The 25,012-nt window shown below is 40.3% G+C and overlaps 1 protein-coding gene across 1 annotated transcript; it reads left to right on the top strand.

The window, feature by feature from the left end:
- The first annotated feature begins 22,605 nt into the window (after positions 1–22,605).
- On the top strand, positions 22,606–24,807 carry LOC104423973. Its single transcript, XM_018863893.2, has one exon. The coding sequence runs from the start codon at positions 22,606–22,608 to the stop codon at positions 24,805–24,807; it is 2,202 nt and encodes a 733-aa protein (XP_018719438.2).
- The last annotated feature ends 205 nt before the right edge of the window (positions 24,808–25,012 follow it).

Raw genomic sequence — 25,012 nt, forward strand, 5'->3', positions numbered from 1 at the left:
CAGAACAGGGCAGAGTGGGCAAAACACCAGTATGTTGGGATAAAGTTGGGGAAAGAAAGATTACAGGCCCAGAGTTGGGCCAGCAGTCCGTAGAAGCCGTTGCAGTGATCAGAAATAGATTAAAGACCGCTTAGAGCAGGCAGAAAAGTTACGCAAATAAACATCGAAGGTCTTTGGATTTCCAAGTTGGTGATCATATTTTTCTGAAAGTGTCACCAATGAGGGGAACTTCGTGCTTTGGAAAGAAAGGAAAACTGAGTTCGAGGTACGTAGGTCCGTTCGAGATTCTTAAGAGAATCGGGAACCGCGTATCGTCTTACATTGCCGTCAAGATTGGCACAAGTGCATGACATCTTTCACATGTTGATGTTGAGAAAGTATAAGCCTGACCCGACTCACGTGCTCAATTTCAAGGAATTGGACGCGAATGACCGTGTGTCATACGTTGAAAGCCCGGTTCAGATTATTGACCATAAAGAGCAAGTTCGGCGCACAAAGACCATCCTGTTAGTCAAAGTGGTCTGGCAATACCACAGTACAGAAGGAGCGACATGGGAGACTGAAGAGTCAATGAGACAGTTGTACCCCCACCTATTTGAGAGAGTTCTATAATGATTTAAATTTCAAGGACGAAATTTTTATAAGAGGGGAAGAGTTGTGACATCCCAGATTTTTTAGCATGTCTTCTACTAAATAAATCAGACATTTCATTGACGCGCCTATAGGGCTGTTCTCAGAGCTGATCACTCTCGAGATAACTAGACTATCCAGGGAAGTTATTAAGGACTTTAAGGCAAATAGACTTGAGAATTCGACTAGGAATCGGCTTCTTGACCGTGCTCATCTTTAGAGGCCATTACAGCACAATATAAAATCGATTTGAAATCAAAGATAGGTCTGTTCGACTGAGATGTGTGGCTAATTGTAGGTGATACCACTAAATTGGAAAATTCTCGTCGACCGACCCTAGACTGATTCTTCTGTCGTTTTGGTACCCTGTGTCTGTATTTGAATCCTCAAGATTTTCACGACAATCGAGAGTCACCATTGTGTCGAGTGGGTTCATTGTGGCTTGAAGAAAATCGACCACAGGTCATTTGCACTAAAAAAATCTCTGAAAACTACCTAGTAGTTTAAGTCACGCTAAAAACGCGCCGAATGGAGATTAACTGTGAATTCAAGTCCGATTTCAGAAATTGAAAGTTATGTTGTGTCACGAGCTGTTTTAGGAACGTCAACTCATCCTCTGAAGATTTTTCAGAGATTCCGAGATTTTTGCTGAACCCCGTTTCAAACGTTGCGGAAAATTAACTGAAATTCGGATCGGCTGAATTGAAGAGATTTTCGACTTGCAAACTGAGCTATATGGAGCAGGCGACTTGTAGAAATTATGTGGGCTTTTTCTTCATTGAAATCGAATCTCAATTTGGGGAATTGAGTAAGAAAATTGAAGCTAAATTAAGTGAATTTCGAACCAAAGGGAGAAGGGGTGCATTTTGGCATCATTTGGTGTGGCATCCTAAAATTTCATAGCAATCTCTAGATGCACTACGACCCATGAATAGGTGATGGAAGCGCCATCGGACTATATTATAGCCATTAGACCAATGGATTACAATTAAGCAAGGCTGAGCATTTAATGGACAATTGTTTTGTTGGAAATGTATCCTATGTCCATGTGTAATTAAGCATTGTACTAAAGGATAAATTGATAAGGGATTTTCTATTCTTGGCCGAGTACTGTATAAGTCGGATTACCATCGATTAATATTGTAATATTTTATGGCCATGTGAATATTTGTGATTATGTAATTATAAGTGGGGATTAAAGTGGAAAATAGGAGCAAGTGTGGGCTAGACACTTAAGGCCCAAAACCACCCAAAAACCCGCCCACGTTTCCTCTTGATCAGTCGACCAAGGCCCGGCCGAATGAAGCCCATCATCCTTGCATGAAGATTGACAAGTGGCAAAAGAGATCAAGCAAGTGTCGCTGCCCCCATTACTTCACCGGTGACCTCCATGCAAATCCAATGATTACTAGCTAATCATCAGGGTGAAAGGAAAGAGAAGGGGCGGAGTGAGCGAGGGAGTGTTCGCAAGAGAGAGAATCCGAGAGAAAGAGAGAGAGAGAGAGAGAGAGAGAGAGAGAGAGAGAAAGAGGGAGTTCGTGAGGGTGCATTGGCGAGGGAAGAAGGAGACCAACCCCGCCGTGCGTGCACCTGCTGCCGCCGTTGACGCCGCCTAGCTTCGCCGTCGATCAAGCCGCGCCCGGAGTCCTCAAATCGCCGTTTGCTTGCTATGTTTGCGTGAACTTAAGGCAAGTGAGAGTCCATTGATCTACACTTTGCTTGCTGTGGTTGTGTGTGAAGTGTAATGGATTTTGGAGATGCTTGAGTTGTGATGCTGGATGTTGGAATTCGAAAGTATAGGAGTAGTTCTTCAAGTTAATAAACTGTTTCATGGAAAAACAGCTTGATCTTTGGCGACTCCGTGAATTTTCTGTAATTATCTAGTCAAAATTTGACTTTGTGTCCTTGATGAAAGTTGTATATAACATCTTGAGGAGTAACATACTCTAAAATTTTAGAAGAAACGGACAAGTCTTGGTCGGTGAAACGATTTTTCTCTGAAATTGTTAAATCTGGAAATCGTTACCGAGGGTTAGGGAGAGTTATGGTGATTATAACTTTTGATCTATAATGAATCTTACTTCGAGTTCTTCACGAAACTTTTACCTATTGGTCTTTTATATAACATATAAAAATATCATAATTTTCTGAGTTTATTTAGGGGTTATACCGAATTTGTGAATAAAACTGTGCAATGGTGATGTTTTCAAATCTTAAGGCTGTGATGCATGGACCATATCAATTCGTACGACGTTTTCTTGACATTGTGTTATTCATGAAACCTTTTTCTCTAGATCTCATTTATAACATGTTAAATTTTCAGAATTTATTAAGATCGTTTACTAATTTTTCCAGAATTTTAATTAAAGAAGTGCATTCTGTTTTATACGAAAATTGTTTTATTTTCAAGAACAAATGAATTGCTCTATGAGAGGTGATATCTTGGGTTGTTATTTATACAACATACATGGTGATATTTAGCATATCATATGACATCAAAAGTTGATTGAAACCTTTGACATTGTTGCATCAAATGCTATTTTGAAAGTGAGACATATATGTGAATATACATTGTGATGTTGATGATACCGTTGGACCCTTGAGTCAACGATACCCCGGGAGAGTTGGGATGCCCGGAGGTGTGTGCCGGATGTCCTCGGGAGTTTCGAGATACCCGGCGGTGTGTGTCGAATGCCTGGAGGTGTGTGCTGGAAGCCTTGTGACACCAGTTGGGGTACGAGATGCCCGGAGGTGTGTGCCAGAGGTCTCGCGATGCTAGGTTGGGTGCGAGAGTCAGGAGGGATGCAAAGATTGGTCCTTGGAAAAAATGAGATCCTTTTGAATATCAAAATGGGAAATGAATCATGCGCATGTGTGCGCATATGGCATGGTGCATGAATTGCCTATGAATTTGAGTTGGTACTATTTGGCATTGAAAATGTGGTCATTAAGGCATTGACTGGATCTCATGGAGATATATGCATGATTGCATGGATGATATGTGCATTTCACATGAAATCTTGGTTGTCTTGCTTGTTGCATTGTGTAGTTTGATGGATCTTTTACTGCTGAGTGGTTGTACTCACCCCTTTGGGGACTAACATTTCAAATTAAGAGATGCCTCTGTTACCGGTCACACGTGGTACTTTCTATGGCTTACTGTCTGATGTTGAGGTTGAGTGTTTGGAGCATTCCTGTGTTGGTGTTCGTGGTTTGGTGTTCATCTGTGTTCGAGTTTTAGTTATGTATGACGTGGGTCTACCTGATGGCCCCGTAGTCCAAGAGTTCCTGTCCGTGCATATTCGTCGCGACGGGATCATGATGGGGATGCTACCGCCGCCACCAGCCGATGCACCGGGCTGGGTTTGATTGTGCATGTGACTGGTAGACGATGACACTTTTTGGATAGCTGACACTGAATGATGGATCGATGTACATGACTGTTGTGGGGTTGGGTACTTTTGGGTTATAGCCGAGCGTAGTAAAGCCTTGGCCTTTTGATGTACTGACACGTGATGTCCATCAAAGTTATGTAAATAAAAGTGGTTCGGCTCTAACTTATATATATGATGTGTAGTTGGTGTGCTTTGCATTATCCTATTGAGCATGGGGTAGGGAGATTTTGATTATGCTTCCGGTATATGGACTGCGCTGGGACCGATTTAAATGATACAAACCCCTAGGATTTATGGACCCACTATAATTCAATGGTATCAGAGTGACATGTTATTAGGACAAGTGAAAGGTAAGTGAACTGTGGCGACCCTAAAGGATCGGGGGCCATTCGAGGGGGTGCCACATTTGGGTTTATTTAGTGAAATTTAGGCTAGACAAATTGATATGTATGAAGACCAAAGGTGGGACTAAGCTTTAATTGATTTAGGATATGTTTTGTTGACTAATCCTCCCTCACTCATCCGGTCTCTCTCTCCTTTAGTCGTTATCGATGCCAGCTGCTTCCTTTCATGCGCCCGATCCTCTCTCTTTTCTGTCGACTACATCCCCCCCTACACAGAACAACTCTCTCTCCTCAAATTCTCTCCACTCACTCTCTTCCTCACAGTCGGTGAAGCCGCACGCGTCTGAATTCCTCACGCTAGCTTCAGCATCCGTCGGTCTCATCTGCTACACATCCTCAGCATCGTCCTCCTCAGTCAACCGAAGAAGCTCACCATCGAAGAAGCCCATCCCGCGATCGTCTTCTTCTTCGCCACAAGACCGCCCCATCATTCGCTCCATTTGCTGTCACATCCATGTACACTGTCCACCCATTCAACAACCCACTGAAGCCTTCTCCAAACTTTGACTTGTTCAAGCTGCCAGTGAAGCCGAAGCCATCGGTTCTTCTCTTCATGCCGTCTACCATTCCCTCACCCAAAGTAGCAGTCTTCATCCCACGATCAGTCAGCAAATTTCACGGGCCCAGGATTTCTGTGAAAGGCAATCTAGCGAAGCTACTTCGCTTCTTCTTTCCGTCCTGCGGCCCATATTCAAGCTACAGCCCGTGTGAAATTCAGCCTTTGAAGCCCACGGATCCAGCGAATTCTTGAAGCCCAGTTCAGTTTTCAGCTTTGGGCCAGCCCATTTGAAGCCCATCTTTAGTTGCATCTCAGCCCAAGTGAGAAAGCAGCCCACACGATTGTTCATTGGCCCAATTCTAGCCTAGTCTTGAAGTCCAAGAAGCAGGCCCAAGCCCATCAACCAAGCCCAGCATTTGCTGTGGGCTTGCAAGGCCTTTGGGTCCGGTCCAAGCCCATCCATGTCATCGCGAGCCCAAGTTGAGCCACCGTCGCGCCGCCATCGCGGTTATCCAGTCTCCGCTTTTAATCAAGTGAGTTTTACTCACTATTGCTTTCTTAGTTTGCTAATTATGCTTAAGGGTTGATTAGTGTTAATTAAGTAGGATTAGGTGGTTAGATTTGAATGGATTAGTGATTATTAGATCATTGTTATGCATGTTTGGTAATTGAATTGTGCAATTAGCAAGTAGAGACGTACTATTATTTATTGAATGCATCTCGGGATTTTTCCCAACTCGTCTCGGGCTTCAATTAGGCATTACGAGCCTAAATTGGATTTTTAGTAATTATTTATTAATTTTCGAAATTAATTAATTAATTAATTAATTTCCAGAAATGAGGTAGGGATAGCCGACAACCAGAATTTTATGCTGATTGTCGTGGCACAATCCATTTATTTAATTGAGCTTTATTTTGTGTTGAATTGAATTATTTGTGAAATTGGGAATTATTCTTTAATTGAATAATCTTTGGTTATTAATTGAAAAATAACCGGGCATCGGTTGATAATGCCAAAAGGATTTGAGTGGACTATAGAAAATGTAGGAGTTATGGAAAGAAAAAATATTATATTTTGGCTAAGGCCAACCGAGTACCCACACACATATACTTTTGTCAGAAATGAATAAAATGATAAATTGATTGTAAGTTCGAAGTATCATGTTACACAATACCGGCTCGGTGACACTATAGGTTATTTTATTGAATGGACGGTATGCAATACCGGCTCGGTGACCCTATAGGTCATTTTGTAGAATGGACGGTATGCAAATGTCAACTCGGTGACACTATCGGTCATTTTGTAGAATGGACAGTATGCAATACCGGCTTGGTGACCCTATAGGTCATTTTCTAAAACGGAGGGCATGCCATAACGGCTCGGTGACTCAGTATGTCATTTTGCAGAATGGACGTTATGATGAATATACTTGGTGACTTATAATGTCATTTCAAAGATTGAATCGTTTAAAAATACTGGCTTCATAACCCGATGGGTTATTTTAGAGAATGGACAGTATTGATTGAAATGACCAAGAATGGTCCGTTTGACATGTAATCGACTAGGTCAATTGATGTGGCACCCCTCGACACAGCCCCCGATCCGCTAGGGTCGCCACAGCTCACTTACCTATAGCTTGTCCTAATACATGACACTTTGATACCATTTCAATTGCAGCGGGTCCATACAACCTGGGGTTCATATCGTCTCAATCGGTCCCAGCGCAGTCCAATTAACGGAAGCATACTCATCATCTCCCTAACCCATACTCCGACCAAATAATACAATTCAATACACACCGACTACACTTTTCATATATATATAAAAGCTAATGCCGAACCACTTTTATTTACATACTAAGATAGATTTCACAAGTCGGTACAACAAAAGGCCAAGACTTTAAGTAAGCTCAACTAAACCCAAAAAGAACCCAACTATACATTAGACATGTACATCTATCTATTAGCTAGTGTCGGCCATCCCAAAAAGTGTCAACCTCCACCGGTCACACGCTCCTATCACACCCATCCTGGTGCATCGGCCGGTGGCGGCGGCAGCATCCCCATCATCCTCCCATCTCGACGAACATGGACAGAGAGAAACTCTTGGACTATGGGGCCATCAGGTAGGCCCACATCATACATAACCAAAACACGGATGCGGATAAACACCAAACCATGAACGCCGACACAGGGGTGCTCCGAGCACTCAACCTCAACATCAGACGGTAATCCATAAAATGTACCACGTGTGACAGGTGCTAGAGGCATTGCTTAATCTGAAATGTTGGTCCCCAAAGGGGTGAGTACAACCACTCAGCAGTAAAGATCCATCAAACTACACAATGCAACAAGCAAGACAATCCAAATATCACGAGTAAAGCACATATCATCCATGCTATCAAGCATACATCGCCATGCGGTCGTGCATATATCGCCATGCAGTCATGCATATCTCACCATGCTATCGTGCATATACCACCATGCAGTCATGCTTGTATTTCCATGAGGTTCATCCCATGTCATATGTACATACATACGCATGATTCATATCATCCATACAACCATGTATACATCTCCATGAGATCCATTCAAGCATTCATGATCGCATTCTCAATGTCAAATAGCATCAATTCACTTTCATAAACAGATCATGCATCATGTCATATGCACACATCCATGCACATGATTCAATTTCCCGTTTTATCTTTCAAAAGGATCTCATCACTTTTCATCTAGGGATCAATGTTTGCATCCCTCCTTTATCGCTCGCACCCAACCTGGCGTCGCGATGAACCTCCAGCACACACCTTCGGGCATCCAGCACAAACCTCCGGACATCTTGCATCCCACCTAGCATCACAAGGAATCCTCCAGGGCTCGCCATGAAAATGGTTACCCTTTTGCCTTCCGGAATTACGTACCAACATACCACCAGGCCTCCCCTGGAATTACGTACCGATATACCACTGGGCATCCCGAAACTCCCAAGGACCCTCCGGAATTATGCCACTGGGCCACCGGGCATCCGACACACACATTCTGGGCATCCCGACACTCCCAGGGCATCGTTGGCTCACACCTCCGACAATATCATTATTATCACAATATATAATCACATATATGTCTCATTCTCAACATGGCATTTGATGCAACAATATCCGAGGTCTGAACCAGCCTTTTTGATGTCATATGATATGCTAAATATCACCATAAATGCAGTATACATAACACCCACGATATCACATTTCACAAAGCAACTCATTGGTTTTTGAAATTGGGACAATTTTCGGGTAAAACAAAATGTACCTCTGTAGTAATAATTCTTGAAAAATTAGTAAACAATCTCAATAAATTCTGAAAATTTAACATAATGTAAACATATCCAAAGGAAGATATTTTCTGAAGAATATAATGTCAAGAAAGTTTCACATCAATCACATAGGTCCATACATCACAGCAACAAAAATTCCAGCACGACTTTTGCACAGTTTCGGAATTAATTTTTATTAAGTCCTTAAATGAACTTATAAAATTATGAGATTTTAATATGTTATATATGAGATCTAAAGGTAAAATTCCCATGAAGAAATAGAAATCTAATTCGTTCTGTATTAAAAGATATGGTTATTACAACTCACCCTAACTCTCGGCTCAATCTCCAGATTTAACCCTTTCAAAGAAAATCATTTCCCGAGTCAATACTTGTCCCTTTATCCTCAAATTTCAGTATGTTACTTATCAAGATGTTGTCTACAACTCTTATCAAGGACACAAGATCAAATTCGGACTGGATAACTACAAAAAATTCACAGAATCGCACTAGGTCAGCACAACTGTTTCCAGATCTAGTATCTTTGAAGAAAAATGGTTTCACCAACAAATACTTGTTCGTTTTCCCTAAAATTTTGATATATTACTCTCCAAGAAGTCCTCTACAAATTTTATCAAGAAATCTAAGTCATATTCCAACTAGAACATTGCATGCAACTCACGAAATCACCAAAGGTCGGACTGTTTTTCCAGAAAACAGAATACTAGACTAAGGATCTACTCCCATAACTTCGAAAATCCTCACCTCCACCACCTCCGAAATTCACCATACAATGCACACAATCACAGCAAGCAAAGTGTAGATCAAAGGACTCTACTTGCCTCTAATCCAAGCAAAAATCACAGCAACACACAGCGGGGCAAGGCGGACTCGACGGCGGGACTAGGCGGACGATCGGCAGCAATCGGCCTCCTTCTTCTTCTCTCGCACGCTTGCTCTCCCTCTCTCGATTTCACTCTCTCTCTCTTAGTAACCCTCTCTTTCAATCCGCCCCTTCTCTCTTTTCTTTCCCCTTAATCATTAGCAATCATTTGATTTTACATGGCATCTTACACTTGGCTACAATGGACTAACACTTGGCAAGCTTCTCTTGCCACTTGGGGATTTGCATACAGGTTGATGGGCCATCCTTGGGCCGGGCCTCTCCCCCTTCGGTCGATGGCAGCCCCCCTCCCTTTGGGCTTCGCAAGCCAGGCCTTAGTGGCTGAACGGTGGGGCTGCTCTTTGGGCTTAAAATTTTGGCCCACTCCTTCTTTTAATAATCTATTATAAATCCCCACTTATATAAATACCTAATTGAAATTTCCAGGGCCATAAAACTTATAAAACACACAGCCAAGAATAAAATTCTCCTATTAAATAATTATCCATTGAAATGCTTGGCCTTAATCTATTTTATTAAACCAATGACCATAACATAGTTCGATGGCGCTTCCAACACCTATCCATGGTTCATAGCACATCTAGAGGTCGTCATGAAATTCTAGGATGCCACAATTGATCAATGATTTGATCTAATTGTCGTGAATTGATTGATTGAATGGAAATGACCGGTGAATGGTCCGATTGACATATAATCGACTAGGTCGATTGATCATTGCTTGATCAGATGTCGTGAATTGATTGATTTAATTGAAATGACCAGGGAAAGGTCATGCTGACATGTAATCGACTAGGTCAATTGATCGAGATATCAATCTGTGATTGCTTGGGTGCCTATTGAACTGTGCTAATTTGCAGGTGGGAATCTGGGGCTAAGGTAAGTCCTTTGACCCGTGCGTGCATAGGCAGCCTAGTTAGTGTATTGGTTTACCAATCGAGTCTTAGGGGGTAGAACTTGTTGAGACGTGGTCTCAATAGTTATTGTATAACCATTTCAGGACCCTGATGAGGAGCTTGAGGAGGAGGAATCGGAGGAGGAGAACCCTGATGTGAAACCCGAGAAGGAGGAAGATTTTGAAGAAGAGGATGATCCTGAGGAGGATCCTAAGTACGCCCGGATGAGGACTGAGATCCCATCCTATTTTGCAAACTTTGGGTTTTGATGGGATATATAGTAGATCAGACTTGTGAATACTATTATATGATCATATAGTTTGCTGTGTATAAAAGTGTGGTTATGTGTTTCTATGTTGTAAAAAATTATGGCCTACTTTTCTATCCCAATGTGTTATTATATGAGGATTATTATCTGCTTCTGCATGCATATTAAAAATTAAAGGGGTCGGCGATGCGTCTTGGGACATCGCTATTAATCAACCAGGGAAGGATGGGCGCGCGATCGAGGATCGGGGCATGACAGAAATATTTCTCATTAACTCGTTCATTCAATTTTGAAAATAGTCGTGTCAAAATGCGAATTGTCACTTTTAGCACTAATTAGGGGTTCCAAACCAATTCTTCATGACCTGCGAAAGAACATTTTTATTTCACTCATTTTTCTCGAGATAGGTCCGAATCTGAGGTCCATTTTAAGAGATGGACTCAAGAACTTTCCAATTTGAGGAATTCCATCTTCTTGAATATAGGAAACCCAAGCTAATGAGATTCAATTGAAGCAATTTAAGTTAACTAATTTGAGATTAATATTTAATTTCGCGAATCAAGGTCAATTTCAATATTAAATATCAATTCATTTTTAGCATAAGATTCGTGACGTCAATTCAAAGTTAATTTGGATGCAATGGGTTATCCTAAGCATGGGCAATCAATTGAATAGATGTGTCATAAGATTAATTGAATCGAATATCAATTAATTTGCGATTTCAATCGAGAAATTATGAAATTGTCCGATCTGGCCTATAATGTCCAATTATCTGAACCCATGGTGTAGGTCCATTATTTTTCATGATAATCAAACAATTAGGTTAATAGAAAATTAATGGATGCATTTATGTGATTTTTTTGGCCTCATCCCTTTAGAATTAGACCGTTTTCCCTCAAATTGGGTAAATTTTTGTTTCAATTTGGTCCATGAGGGATGAACTTGTATAAAATTTAGCCCCCAAGGACTGATTGGCTAGAACCGACCAAGAACCGATCGAATAGACTTGAACTGGTCTAACCAATCCGACTGGCTGCCGATGGAGAAGGCCAGTTTGGCCCCTTGCCAGTCGGTTCTCCATTGCTGATCGATGCCTTGTTGAGTATATTTCATCCTCACAACCCTTGAATTTCTAGATGTTGCGAGAATACCCTAGATTTCATGAATTTACATAATTGCCCATAATTAGGCCCTAATTGCAATTTACATTTGAACTCCCATTTTTTGCGAATCAAGACCATCCAACCAATCTTGAGGCACATTTGAATTAAAATTAATCATTAATGAGCTTAATTAGACTGTTAGATCAAGTTTCGACCGTCGAATTGAACCAACAGTCAAGATTTGACCTTTAATCAAGACTATATAAGGATTTTCCCTCCAAAACTTTAGGGGGCTCATTATTCACATTTTCAGATCTGTATAGGAATTTTTATCTCAAAAATCTCTCTCACCCTCATTTTTTTCTCGCCCAAAATCTCTCTCTCTACTTGCACACCACCTCCTTGCACCGTCGTGCCGATTTCCACCGACCTAAGCTCTCAACAGCAGACCTCTACCCTCACCAACGACCAATAATCACTCCCTCATCTTGCTAGCACCGTCGCTGCCCCTTTTGATCACTAGAGTCCACCTCAGCCGTTTTCTTGATCAGCCCCAAGATTGGCGTAGTTAATGCCGCTGGCCCAACCAGTATTGATCGGCGCCATCCGATGTCCCTTAATGTGGTCCTTCTACTTCGATCGCTCACCCAAAGCATCCCCGACCTCCAGACGGTTGGAGCCTCGCTGGACAACCACCAAACAAGCCTCGGTGGCATGATTTGCTCCAGGCAATCAAAACCTGTCCGAACCAGACCGATTTCCCCTAACTGCAAATCAACGGTCCGATCGACCCCTGATCCAATCCTTCGGTGATCCCTAACATCCCTTCAGTGTTCCTTGGAGTTTGCGACATGATTCGGAGTTCCAATCGTCATCGAATTGCACTTGAGTTCGACGAAACTGCAAAAGGTAATCCTTCAGTCGTGAATCCAACATCAAACTAGTCGATCAGGGCTAAGATTCGAACCTAGGATCATGTTTTATACTTAGATCTAAAGTTTAGGATATTATATGATGATTTGTGATGGTCTCATGATGATTGATGATGAACTTGAACTTGCATGTTCTTGATTTGCCTCAATATGTAAAAATCATAGCTTTGTATGTCATTATATGTTGAGGCTAATCTGAGATAGTAAATGTCATTTTTTGGCCTTGAAATGTTCTAGACATATGATCTAGATTCGATGAACTTTGATTTAATAGGTTTTAGGCCTGAATAGATGTTGTTTGATACCTGAATTATGCCTCCTAAGTTAGTTGATTCTGCTTTTCTCAATCTACTGTTCTGGTGTTCTAACTTTGAATGAACTACCTATTTGCCACTTTTGTACTGATTTTTGTGCTTGGATTCTAAAGATTCTTTCTTACAGAAGTTGCACGGAAATTTCTTGGTCATATCATATCTCTTTTTCAGAATTTTTGGAGTTAATTTGGTTGGGCAAAACCTTGAGAAATCGTCCTTAGGTCAATCTGCCATGTTCTGAGTCCGACCTATATTTGCTTTGGAATGAGGTCTTGAATGAGTCTATTTGGATTCCTATTATGACATCTTGATTTTCAGGTTCTGATTTCGATTAGATAAGTTAGGCTTTTCATCGACGCGCCTATAGTGCTTTTCTCTGAGATGGCCACTCACGAGATAACTAGACTATCTGGGGAAGTCATTAAGGAATTTTAATGCAGTAGACTTGAGAATTCGACCAAGAATCGGCTACTCGACCGTGCTTATCTTTAAAGGCCATTACAGCACAGTTAAAAATCGATTAGAAATCAGAGATAGGTTGGTTCGATTGAGATGTGTGGCTAAACGTGGGTGACTCCACTAAATTGAAAAATTCTCGTCGACCAGCACTAGACTGATTTTTCTATCGTTTTGATACCCTGTGTCCATATTTGAATCCCCGAGATTTTCACGACAATCGAGAGTCGCCAATGTGTCGAGTGGGTTCATTGTGGCTCGAAGAAAATCAACCACGGGTCATTTGCACTAAAAAAATTTGAAAGCTACCCAATAACCTAGGTCACGCTGAAAACGCGTCAAATTGAAATTAACCGCGAATTTGAACTATTTTAGAGACTGAAAGTTCTGTCATGTCACGATCTATTTTAGGAATGTTGACTCATCCTTCGAAGAATTTTCAAAGATTCCGGGATTTCTACGGAAAATTGTTCGGACGTTGCGGAAAATTAGCGAAAATTCATATGGGCTCAATTGAACGAAATTTGGACTTCCAAGCCGAGCCTTTTGAGTGTTGAGGACTTACAGAAAATTGTTCAGGATTTTTCTTCAATGAAATTGGACCTCGATTTGGGAGAAATTGGACCTCGATTTGGGAGAAATTGAGGATGAACTTGAAGTATAAATTAAGTGAAATTCGGAGCTGGATTTTGGGCAGCAAAATTGGCTTCAATTTAGTTAATTGGTGGGAAATTATTGCAAGAAATAATTGGAGACATAGAGGATGAGATTGAGGAATGGTGGGACCAAGTGTTTAATGTAATGGCTAAGTCTTGTTGATAAATATTCTCCCTCTTAGCTGGCTTCTCCCTCACGCACACCCCTCCCTCATCGTCTCTGGCTCGAATTCCCCTTCCGTTGGCTTCTGTTTTGGTTTTCATTTCCCTGCAATTTCAGCTTTCTTCCTCCACCAAGGTAAGACCCCCTCGTCCGCCAGCGATCACCTGCCGGTCACCCTCCCGATCAATTCCTCCCCACCATGATGTTTTCCCCACTTTGATTGCGCCCCAGTCGCCGAGGCCGCCGGCGCCCCGATCGTCCCCGTCGCACAGCTGGGTCTGGGCGGTCGCGGCTCGTTTCGGCGTGGGAGGGATGCGGGGGAAGTACGTGAATTTTGCTGTTCTTGTGTTTTTGACTTTGCAGTAAGTATTAGATCAACATCCGGTTTTTAGGGCAATTGTCTTCCAATTTATAATGGCATCCTACTATTTATCTTGGAGACCTTGTAAACTTCATGTTTCAAATACAAGGTTGTCGGAAACAAAGATGATGGTACAGTTGAGCTGTGTATGTGCTCAATAGGCAAATTTTTTTGGAGTAGTGACTTATCAATTACGTCGATGTATTGCTTTTTTATTTTTAACTGATTCTATCTTGTCATCATATAAAGGTGAAACATCATAGTAGCTTTTAATCTTCTAATTGGCTAGACTCCTCTTGTTTCTTCTTTCTCGCTGAACATCAAATTGGATGGATGGGTGTTGTGGGCCAGAGGGGAAGAGTGTACAAGCGATGGGTAGTTTTTTTTTTTATCTATATTTGATAGTTTGAATGTGCATGTAATGCAAATTATTCTAAAAGTATGTACAATTTATGGGTGGTTTTTTTATGAATCTGGATTGGAATTTTGAATGGGCATGTGCTGCAAATTATTCTAAAAGTTGGCTTCTTTTTCTTCATTCTAGCATTGATCGAAAAGTTTGCTCCTTACTCTTAGCTTGTGATAGATTCAATGTTTATCCAACCTTTGGTGTGAAAGAACAAAACCTTGTTTTTTTTTTTTTTTTTTTTTTGCGGTGGGGGTGGGAAGAGGGGGAGCTAGAGATTTGAGATAAGGAAAACAGAAAAGCTAACACATAACTCCTTTTGTAATAAAGTTGGTGTGATTATCATAACTTGAATTCCAATTTTCATTTTTTAAGAGCTTGAGATTCATGATTGATTGCTTGAGTTTAAAAGGAAAATGATTGACAAAGAGAAGCACGCCATGGATGTGGGAAAATCCCTGCTTATTAATCCCTTTCTATTCCCCTGCACTAGGAGAATTTGTTGCCATCTTGAAGGTTTACTATTCCCAATTAGTTCAATACATTGCTTCTATAGCCGTCCACTAAAAGATTGATTCTCAGTGAGATTGATCTCTAATGCACTAGGGTCTTTTCATTACACTAGGAATCAATTTGGCATATATCTGAAAGTTTCTTTGGTTATAATTTTTGCACACTCCTTTTGTTTGGGACCTTTTCATGTAGCATGTGCTGCAGTTCCATTATAGATTTATTATCGTATGATATTTGCATCTACTGTTTTGAGGTCAATCTGTAGCACATTTGCTGTTTTGTCAGTGTCTGTGTTGAGTGTTGATGATATTTGCTTTAATGGGAGAAGGAATCGATTACTTACCTAGACACATCGTTTCTACCATTTCCATTGTGCTAATGTGAGGCAAAGTCACTATTGATATCGCATTGCCTGCGAGGGAAGGATATATCTTGTTGTGTGGGTTGAATATCGTGGTTGATTGAATGCTGAGTTAGATTTCTGTTTCTCTATTTTTTGTTACTTTAAGAAATCTGGGAGTAGCTCAATCGACATATATGCTGAGTTATTTTTTGTTTTTCTGTCTCTATCATTAAATTTTCTCTACCACGCTATCTTCCATCATTAAATTTTCTGAAATTGCAATGAGATGTTTAGGAATGGAAGGTAGCGATTTCAGTCAAACTCAAGGGAGGGGAACAAAGAGAGACCGACGTATATGGACAATAGATGAAGAAAATGCACTTCTAGATGGTCTTGAAGAATAAGTTACATGAGGAATGAAAGCCAATAACGGCTTCAAGAGTGGTTACATCATTATGTTAGAGAAGTGGTTTGAAGAAAAGTTCCCTTGTTCTGGCATCAAGGGTAATCCTCACATAGAGTCGAAGATGAAAAACTTGAAAAAGTTGTATAATCAGATATATGACTTGAGGAATCAAAGTGGCTTTGGGTGGGACCATGAAAAGGATTGTGTTGATATTCATTTTGAGGATAGTTGGCAAAAATATTGCAAGGTTTGTGTCACTTCTTCTCATTTTTCTTCTTTATTAATTGTTTCATTTTTAACAAAATAATATAATTTTCTTTGTAGACCTATCCAGGAATTGCTTCTTTGAGAGAGAAGTCCTTCCCTCATTATGATTGACTAGCAGCCGTATTTGGAAAAGGCCGTGCCGAAGGAAATCTTAGTGAAGACCCTTTAGAAGCTCATGCGGCTGTAGATCACGAGGAAGGTGAAAATCATGATAATGTGGCAACCAACGGTGTAAGTCAAAACTCACCACCACTATCATCTTCTCAGACACAAAATGTTTATGATTCTTCAAGAAGAAAAAGGGCTAAAGCAAGTGACAAATGGGCTACTGGCTTAGTTAAGATAGCAGGAACTTTTGGCTCATTCTTGGAAAAAGCTAATGAGAGAATGGAGATGATCGCTAGCCGCATCGAACATGCCAAGGATTTGGATAATGACAAATGATAAATCAATGAGGAGCTTCTTCAAATGTCTTTAGGTACTATGGATAGAATAAAATTATGTAGAAAAATTGTGAAGGATCCTGAGAATATTCATCTATTTTTGGGATTTCAAGGAGACGACATGAAAGCATTTGTGGAATTACTTCTCCAAGAGATGAGAGAAGAGAATGAATGATGATTGAGTTGTTTCTGAGTTTGTAGGAGATATGTTTTCTTTCCATACTTTTTCTTTTTTTCTTCTTTATTTTTTTAAAGGGTTTTTGGGGCTAGCTATAAGCTTTAATGCTATCTTTTTGAACCTTTCGATTGTAGCCATGACTTGAAAAGATGTGGATATGGCTTGAAACTTTATCTCTATGTTCATTGCCAAGAAAACCATTATCTATAATATTCTTTGCTCTGTCTTTTATTTTCATAAATAGTTTCTCTGTCTCTTTGGCAAAAAACCTAGCCATGAACTTAAAGAAGCCTTAAGTCAAGATAGTTCGCATCTATTGCTTTAGATGGACATAGACATGAGTTTACTTTGGTCAAAATGCAGTTGGCCGATACTCAACAAATGTAATGTACTTTATAAATGCGAATTGTTTAGAGATTGTTCGTTAACGTGATTAACTGTGATTGCATCCTCGTGACAGCTGGAAAAAAAAGTGAATGAACTTTGGACTTTATGATTTGTTCTAATTGGGCATTTGTTTGATTTGGTATTGGACCTGTAACAAAATGGAAACAAATGAAAAACTTGTAAGAGAGAAAAAGAATTCATGTTTCAAAGTGAATATATTGAAATTGAGGTTATTCTAAAAACATTTGATGTTGAAGGGGGTATCCAAAAGATTATTTCAAAGGAACGGAAAAGATTATTACGATGCGTAATCATGAAATTCGATGAGAATCTGTTAATTTGAAAAAGATATATTGTTTCGGATGATTTTGTGAATATTAAACCTGCAAATTTGTACTTGCCTAATGTTATTGTTTTGAAAATATCCGAATTTAAATCCGTAGTTCACCAAACAATAGATTGGATAGGATGGAGGATATCCGACTTTAAATCCGTAGTTCACCAAACAGTAGATTGGATAGGATATGAGGATATCCAGCTTTAAATCCGTAGTTCACCAAACAATTGATGGGATATGAAGAAATCCATAGATTTCTTATCCTATCCTATCCAGTCTTATCCCGTTTAGAAATCCGGACGACCAAACGCAGCCTAATTGTTTAGCATCCTCCAAACTTCTGATTTGAGGTTGATCCCATTTAAGCTTGGATCATATTTAAAATGCTTGTGATATCCATTAGTATTGCGTGATATCCAACCCGGATTAACCTTAACAATTAAGTATGCTCCGTAACCATAATAGAATCATATCTTGCTTATAATATTTTATTTCTGATTTGACATTATACTTGTCTAGGTTTGGAATGTATTGAAAATGCCTATGACATCCATTAGCAATGCATGATATGCGTCCTAGATTAGTCTTGGCAATTAAATGCGTTCCATAGTCGAGATGTACATAAGTCAAAATATTTTATTTCGTCCTTGATGTTTTAAACACATCCATATCTTTTCGAGGCATCACATGAATCACACATGCATAACATCACTTCATTTGTTAGAAATGCATGTGATTGTGTTTGGTGCTTGTTGATTGAATAAGTGATCCAGTGTTAGCTCATTAAAATTGTGTAATTGATTAAGAACCAAGGCTCGAGGGTCTATCTGCATGTTTACTTTATGCTATGCATGTGATTTTTAGATGTATGGATAGGTGCGATGCATGAACTCATGGGATCCTCTTGGATTACATTTAGAACTTGTCTTAGGGGCTTCTTAGCATTGGTTGCCATGCAAGAACACACATGGTGACCAATTGCTATGAGTCTTTAAAAATGAATTGGGGTAGATATCCTAAAGGGATCGTCACATGAATTGCAAAGACCGACCCCAAAGTCAAATTTGATCAATCTTGCATATCATTTCAATTATTTGATTGTTAATGTTTACCTTGTGACTGTTCTTGTGATGTTGGTTGTTTCTTTCCATTGTATGCACCTAGACTTAGCTTTAGATGAGGCTTAGAATAGATCCATGGAGATGGAGATTCCTCAAGACATGAAGATGATGGATGATCGATATTCAATCCGACCTTATCATTGTGCTATTTATTACCCAACATATGTCCTGGGTTCCTTTTATACATTGTATAAACACCCGACGAGTTGCAGGTTATTTTCTTTCATTTTATTTCTTTTGCATTTTAGGATTGCCTATTCGATTTACTGCTTTCCTTAAACTGTCTTAAGTGTTTACTTACCGCATTGCCTTTTAAATTTCAATTGTTTGTCTTCTTTTCTCTTTTAATAGAAACAGATTTGCATGAAATGGACTATTCATGCATGATCGCCTAGTTAATTTCAGAGACCCAAAAAAGTTCAAAGACACACATGACACCTTAGGAAACACGACAAACCATTAGGTACCGAAATGACGTTAATAGAAATATTAGTGTTTCCCAAGTCCTCAAATCTAAGATCTCTAGTTGCATAGAAATCGAGGGACCAATCATGTCCCTTAATTGGGCTTTCTAGCCGACTTCCAAAGCTGAGGTTAGTGGCGGTTCTATTTTAGGTTGTTTTAAACAACTAGATAATAAATGAATATGTCATGAGGGGTATGGGTCTCGATGAGACTCACCATGTTTGGTATATTTGATGTGAAAATCTCCTAAAGAATGAAGTGACGTCATCCTTATGGATGAGAGTATTATTGGGAAGGCTACTATAATAACGATACCTCGAGATTCAATATTCACATCCGATCTCCTTTTTCATGGTGTGTCACTCGTGTGGATAAGATTCATGACACCTTCCACTATCATGCAAGGTATAAACTTGGGAGAGCTCACGACCGTGATCGAGCGAACTCACATGCTCACTCTTGAAAGATGATGTGATAACGTCTTTTGGCACACATACCGTGAGGGAGCCTCTATGGTCAAGTACCCTTAAATCTGACCTTCTCTGACGAGGTTGGGTCACAATAGGGACTTCTGGAGAGTTGGATTTTGGTGGTTTGATGGAAAGATGACCATATTATTCCACATTCTTGATGGTTTTGGGTTCATAAAATAAAAGTAAATTTGTCACAGAAGCACCAAATTTAGATTTTTCATGGTTTAAACCTTTTTATTCTGTAAAAAACTTTTCTCACTTTTTTTTTTTTTTTTTTTGGACTAGTACTTCTCTTTTCACTTTATCAAAAGAACATTCAGGACAATGGAAGCGATCTGCAAGAGCCATTCATACTGCCCATCTAGCAGCGCTAAGTACATGTGCATAAGCGATTTCTTAAAATACAAAATATATGCCTGTTTCGCATTCTCTAATAGCTTAGTTTTTACAACAAACGGTTCCACATTTGACTTTGTCGAAGTCAAACATTTCAAATTTGATTCCCCACGTCGCTTCTTAAATTGGTTTAGCTTTTTTAAGAGACTTTGGGTCTCCAAAAGCAATTATGCCAAAGTTGAGGTGTATGGTAGCATACTCTCAAAGGCCTTTAAGTTAAAATTTAGCATTTCCAAAGTCTTTTAATTTAATACACTTGTCACCTAACATTTACATTTCAGCATTTTCGAAATGCTATTGGGGAGTTTAATGACTTTTTTTTTTCTTTCTAATGTTACCCTATGTCCCCCTGCACGTATAACTTACATCTGCATGTAAATCCTCCAGGAAAAGGCCAAGCCCCTCGTTTCACTAGAGTTCATCGATGCCCACAATTAGTTCTCTTTTGCTTTGACCAATTCTATTTAATATATGACATAAAGCTTATTTATCTTACTACAGATCGCCTGACCTAATTGAATGAGTTTATGCGATATCTTCTCGTTTAATAGTTTTTTTTATCATTGAAAGGTATGTCTCCTTTTGACTTTGACCTTACTTGTTCTATGATAGTAGGGAAAAATTACCAAAATAGTCATAAACATATTACAATTTTTTCTATTCAGTGCTAAAATTTTTTTTTTTTCCAATTCAGTCCTAAACCTTTTGCAATGTAATAATTCAGTCCATTGGGGCAGAGCTGACGTGGATGCTAGCTGACTTAACATGTCAATTTTTTAATTTTTTTTTTCAATTTTTTTCCTTTTTTTTTCTTGTCTCACTCTTTTTGTTTTATATTTCCTTCTTCCTTCTTCGACCTACTGACCACTAAGAAGGCTCACCCTCGTCGGCACAAGGGAGGGCAAGCCTTGACCACCCCTAATGAGGTCTCACCATTGTTGGGTGAGGGGGAGACTCCCCAGTGGATGGCAAGGTCGACCTCGCCAGTCCGACAACCAGCAAGAGGAAAAAAAAAAAAAAAAAAAAAAACATAAAAGAGAAAAAAATATTTAAAAATTAACACGTCGACGTCGGCCTGTCAAAATTGGCTAAATGCATTAAATTTGTATAATTGCAAAAAGTTTAGAACTAAATTGATCAAAAAAAATTATGACCGAATTGAAAAAAATGTAATAAGTTTAGGACTGATTGGTAATTTTCCCGTAATAGAACAAAAATAGAGGTTTAATTATACCTACATGGATAGGATTATTACCCTATAAGGATAGTATGATTGTGAAGACAAAAACAGAGGCTACTTTTGTAAATTTTAGAGCAACAATTTTATAATTAATCAGTTTATTATCAAAACTTTTAAAAGTGCCCATTTAAGTGATTTTGGCAAGCCACGCAAGACTTTTCGACAAACTAAAGTCATTGAGGTCACTTTAATGATTGCATGATCGTTTTAATAATTTTAACACCAAATGGGGACCGTACAAATTTTGGCGGTGCCATCCTTTTCCTGGCAGTGAAAAAGAAAACCTGTTTAAAGGTTATGAATGTTAGACTGCGAGGCTTTCGCAGGTTCTTAGCCTCATGTTCCTAGCCTTGGTTTGTAATGGTAAGGACTCAGTCAAGTTTGCACCAGCCATGCGTCCTTTGCAGGACATGTGGCGACGGAAATGTTCAGCGACCGTCATACACCACATGCCGCCTTGTGAAATTTCGTATATAGATGGAGAAAAACGTATAGCGACTGTAGCACACCACAGGTCAATTGGTCAAGCATGGAAAACAAGTTGCAACGCAGAGGTCATAAACCACATTAGATGACAGCAATTCGATGTGAGATAAATGCACTCATCATGCAAAGTTTTGACAAATATCATTCAAGAATTCGAAAAAAAGACTAGTGTTTAAGGAAATAAATGCTGCTACTTGAATCGAAGCAATCGACTGTATGCATCAAAATCGCTTCAACTTGAAGTAAGCATTTAACCCCCTCTTTTGGCCTTTTGTGCATCTTTACTTGCTATAGCAAGCCAAATAGGTGACTTTGATATATGACACAAATCACGTCAAGTTAGTGACGCCCGTCAAACAAAGTGTGAAAATCCTAGTGAATTAGAGTGAAGTTCACATGATTTAAATTTTGAGGAGTGTTTGAGAAACCAAACTTTAACTCACAGCAAATATTCCAATCTTTTCAATTAAAGTAGTTTAGTCTCATGCCAGTACAGATGCCAGAATCTGATTTTGTCACTTTGCTTCCCCCTTGAGCAAATGCAAAGAATGACTTGACAGTTATGCAAATGAAAGGTGGTGTAACGAGTAATGTGTCGTTGGATTTTGAAAAGCGTACTGCTTTCTTGTTCTTTGTAATGTCATGGGGTAAATAGGTGCTTCCGAATTTGATTCTTATCCCAAGTTAATGCTTATAAGATGGTGGCAGTTCAGAGGATCATGCCAAGGTAAATTCAAGGCTAATGCTGTTTTGTCTTATTTTGTCCTCTCCATATATTATCCTAAGTTTGACCACTCTCTAAGACAGCAACCCGATCCTTGCAACTTTCGGTGCTAACAGTTCGAGTTCAACCATGGGATTTTCGCCGCTCTTTCAAAACACTCGTGAACTATGGAACGAGTGGGAGATGCGATTGCTTGTCCTCCTCAGCTTGTTCCTCCAATTAACCCTTGCAACTCAGGTCAGACGAAGGAAATTTATCTTCAGATATTGGATCCATGTCATGGTCTGGACGACGTACCTATCGGCTGACTCCATTGCGACCCTCATGCTTGGTATCCTCTCGAGCCGCCTGGCCAACATCCAAGAACCAAAGGGGACAACCAATCCAAAGAGCCAAATTACAGCGTTCTGGGCGCCCTTCCTTCTCCTCCACTTGGGTGGGGCCGACACAATCACCGCATTTGTCCAGGAGGACAATGACCTATGGCTAAGGCAGTTGGCACGGCTTTGCATCCAAGCAGGACTAGCGTGTTTCATTTACTTCGTGGCCTTGTCAGGGTCTTTGCTGTCAATGTTAGCAGTGGCTACGATCCTGGTAGGGTTAATGAAATATGCAGAGAAGATACTGTGTTTGTTCTTGGCTAGCAAAGGCCATCTTCAAGATTCGATGCTTGTCCTTCCGAATTTTGCTCCCATGTACCCCAAGATAATGGAGCAGTACAATCTTAGGGAAGAGGAGGGTTACCGGGTCGAAATCGTAGAGTTCACAGAGGTTCTGCCTCTGGATGCTTCCCCAGTGGACAGCGGTCAAGCCTTCGGCAAAGAAGAGGTCAAGAATCTGTCCAAAGCCTATAAGTTGTTCAAGATCTTCAAGCCTCTCTTCCTGGGTTTTATCCACAAATTTGGCGACCTGGATGTCAGTCGGCATATGTTCATGGACGAAGGCATGGAATCCTCTGATGCTTTTCAGATCGTGGAGATCGAGCTTGGGTTCATGTACGATCTGCTCTACACCAAGGCCCCGTTGCTGAACTGTGCTTGGGGCGTCATTCGTTGGGTCGTCAGTCTCTCCGTGCTGTGTGCCGTGTTGGTGTTCTTCTACTTACAGGATAAGAAGGATTACGCCAAAGTTGACATCTGTACTACTTTCGTGCTGATCAGTGTGGCTATACTTTTAGAGATTTACTCGCTTCATCTAGCAATTGAATCCAATTGGGTCGTCCACTGGCGGCTTCAGAGAATCGGGAGATCCGCAATTTCGTCCACCCTGGGTTTTCTTCAGTTCTGCCGGAACCAACGCTGGTCAAATTCCGTGCCCCAGTTCAGCTTCTTCGAATTATCTGTCAGGAAAATAAACAATATCTTCCCCAAGTGTTCGTGGCTCGCCAAGTTGGACGAGAAATTGGTGATCTTTTACATCAGTTACAAAGAGTTCAACGAGAACATCAAAGAATGGATCTTCAGGGACATAAGGGATACGGTGAAAACTTTGGAAAGGAACGACAAATTGAACAACAGGGTGGCGAGTCTCAAGCTCGAGGCAAGTGAAGTATTGAAGAAGTTAAACCGTGATGATCTGAACTGGAGTGTGGAAGCGATGGAGTTCGACAAGAGTGTCCTCATCTGGCACATTGCCACTGAGCTCTGCTACTACAGGGATCGCAAGAAGATGCTGGACAGAAGCCGTGAGGATTTGAATACATACAGGATGAGTAAGTTGGTCTCTCGGTACATGCTCTATCTTATACTGCTCCATCCTTCCATGTTGCCAACAGGGACAGGGATGCTCCAATACAAAGACATTTTGGTTGACGCTCAGATGTTCTTCCAGGGCAAGCTAGCACTGTTGTCTAAGAACCGAGACAGCGTCTTATTGAACGTCATCAAGCGGGTAAAGAAATTATTCAAGAAAGAGAAACAGTTCCTCCACACCGGTGTTCAAAGCTGTAAGAAGGGGCACAAGTCGAGAGAGTCGCGCGATGTGTGCGAACTCTGCCATCTTCTGCTCCAAGGGGAAACTGACCTCTGGGAGGAGAACTTGGGCAGTACCAAAAGCGGGTCGGTGCTGTTTGACGCGTGCCATCTTGCATCCCAGTTGAATAATGGGGATCTTGGTGACCTCAGCATGAAATGGGATTTGATCGGCAAGGTCTGGGCAAAGTTACTGATATACGCGGCTTGCCAATGCAAAGGCTACGAACACTGCGATAGCCTGAGCAGAGGAGGAGGAGAGCTTCTCAGCCATATTTGGCTTCTCATGGCGCATCTCGGCGTAGCGGAGGTAGTACAAACTTTTAAACCCCACCGGGCTTATACACTGATCAAAAACTAGAAGTTCGGGGTGGAAGATGTCGTTTGGTTAACCCTTATGTTATTCGAGTGAGAAGATAAAAAAAGTTATGATAAGTGAAGCTCATCATCATCATCATCATCTTGATGAGATGGTAAGGAGGGAGTTTATTCAATATTTGTTGTACTTTGGAGTCTGTCAGGATATAATCAAACTGCTGCTGTTTTTTTTTTTTTTTTTTTTTTTT

Source organism: Eucalyptus grandis, chromosome 10 (genome assembly GCF_016545825.1).
Source record: "Eucalyptus grandis isolate ANBG69807.140 chromosome 10, ASM1654582v1, whole genome shotgun sequence".
NCBI classification, from domain to species: Eukaryota; Viridiplantae; Streptophyta; class Magnoliopsida; order Myrtales; family Myrtaceae; genus Eucalyptus; species Eucalyptus grandis.

Excerpts from the sequence above, each read along its gene's own strand:
- LOC104423973 (XM_018863893.2), top strand. The coding sequence starts at position 22,606 with ATGGGATTTTCGCCGCTCTTTCAAAACACTCGTGAACTATGGAACGAG.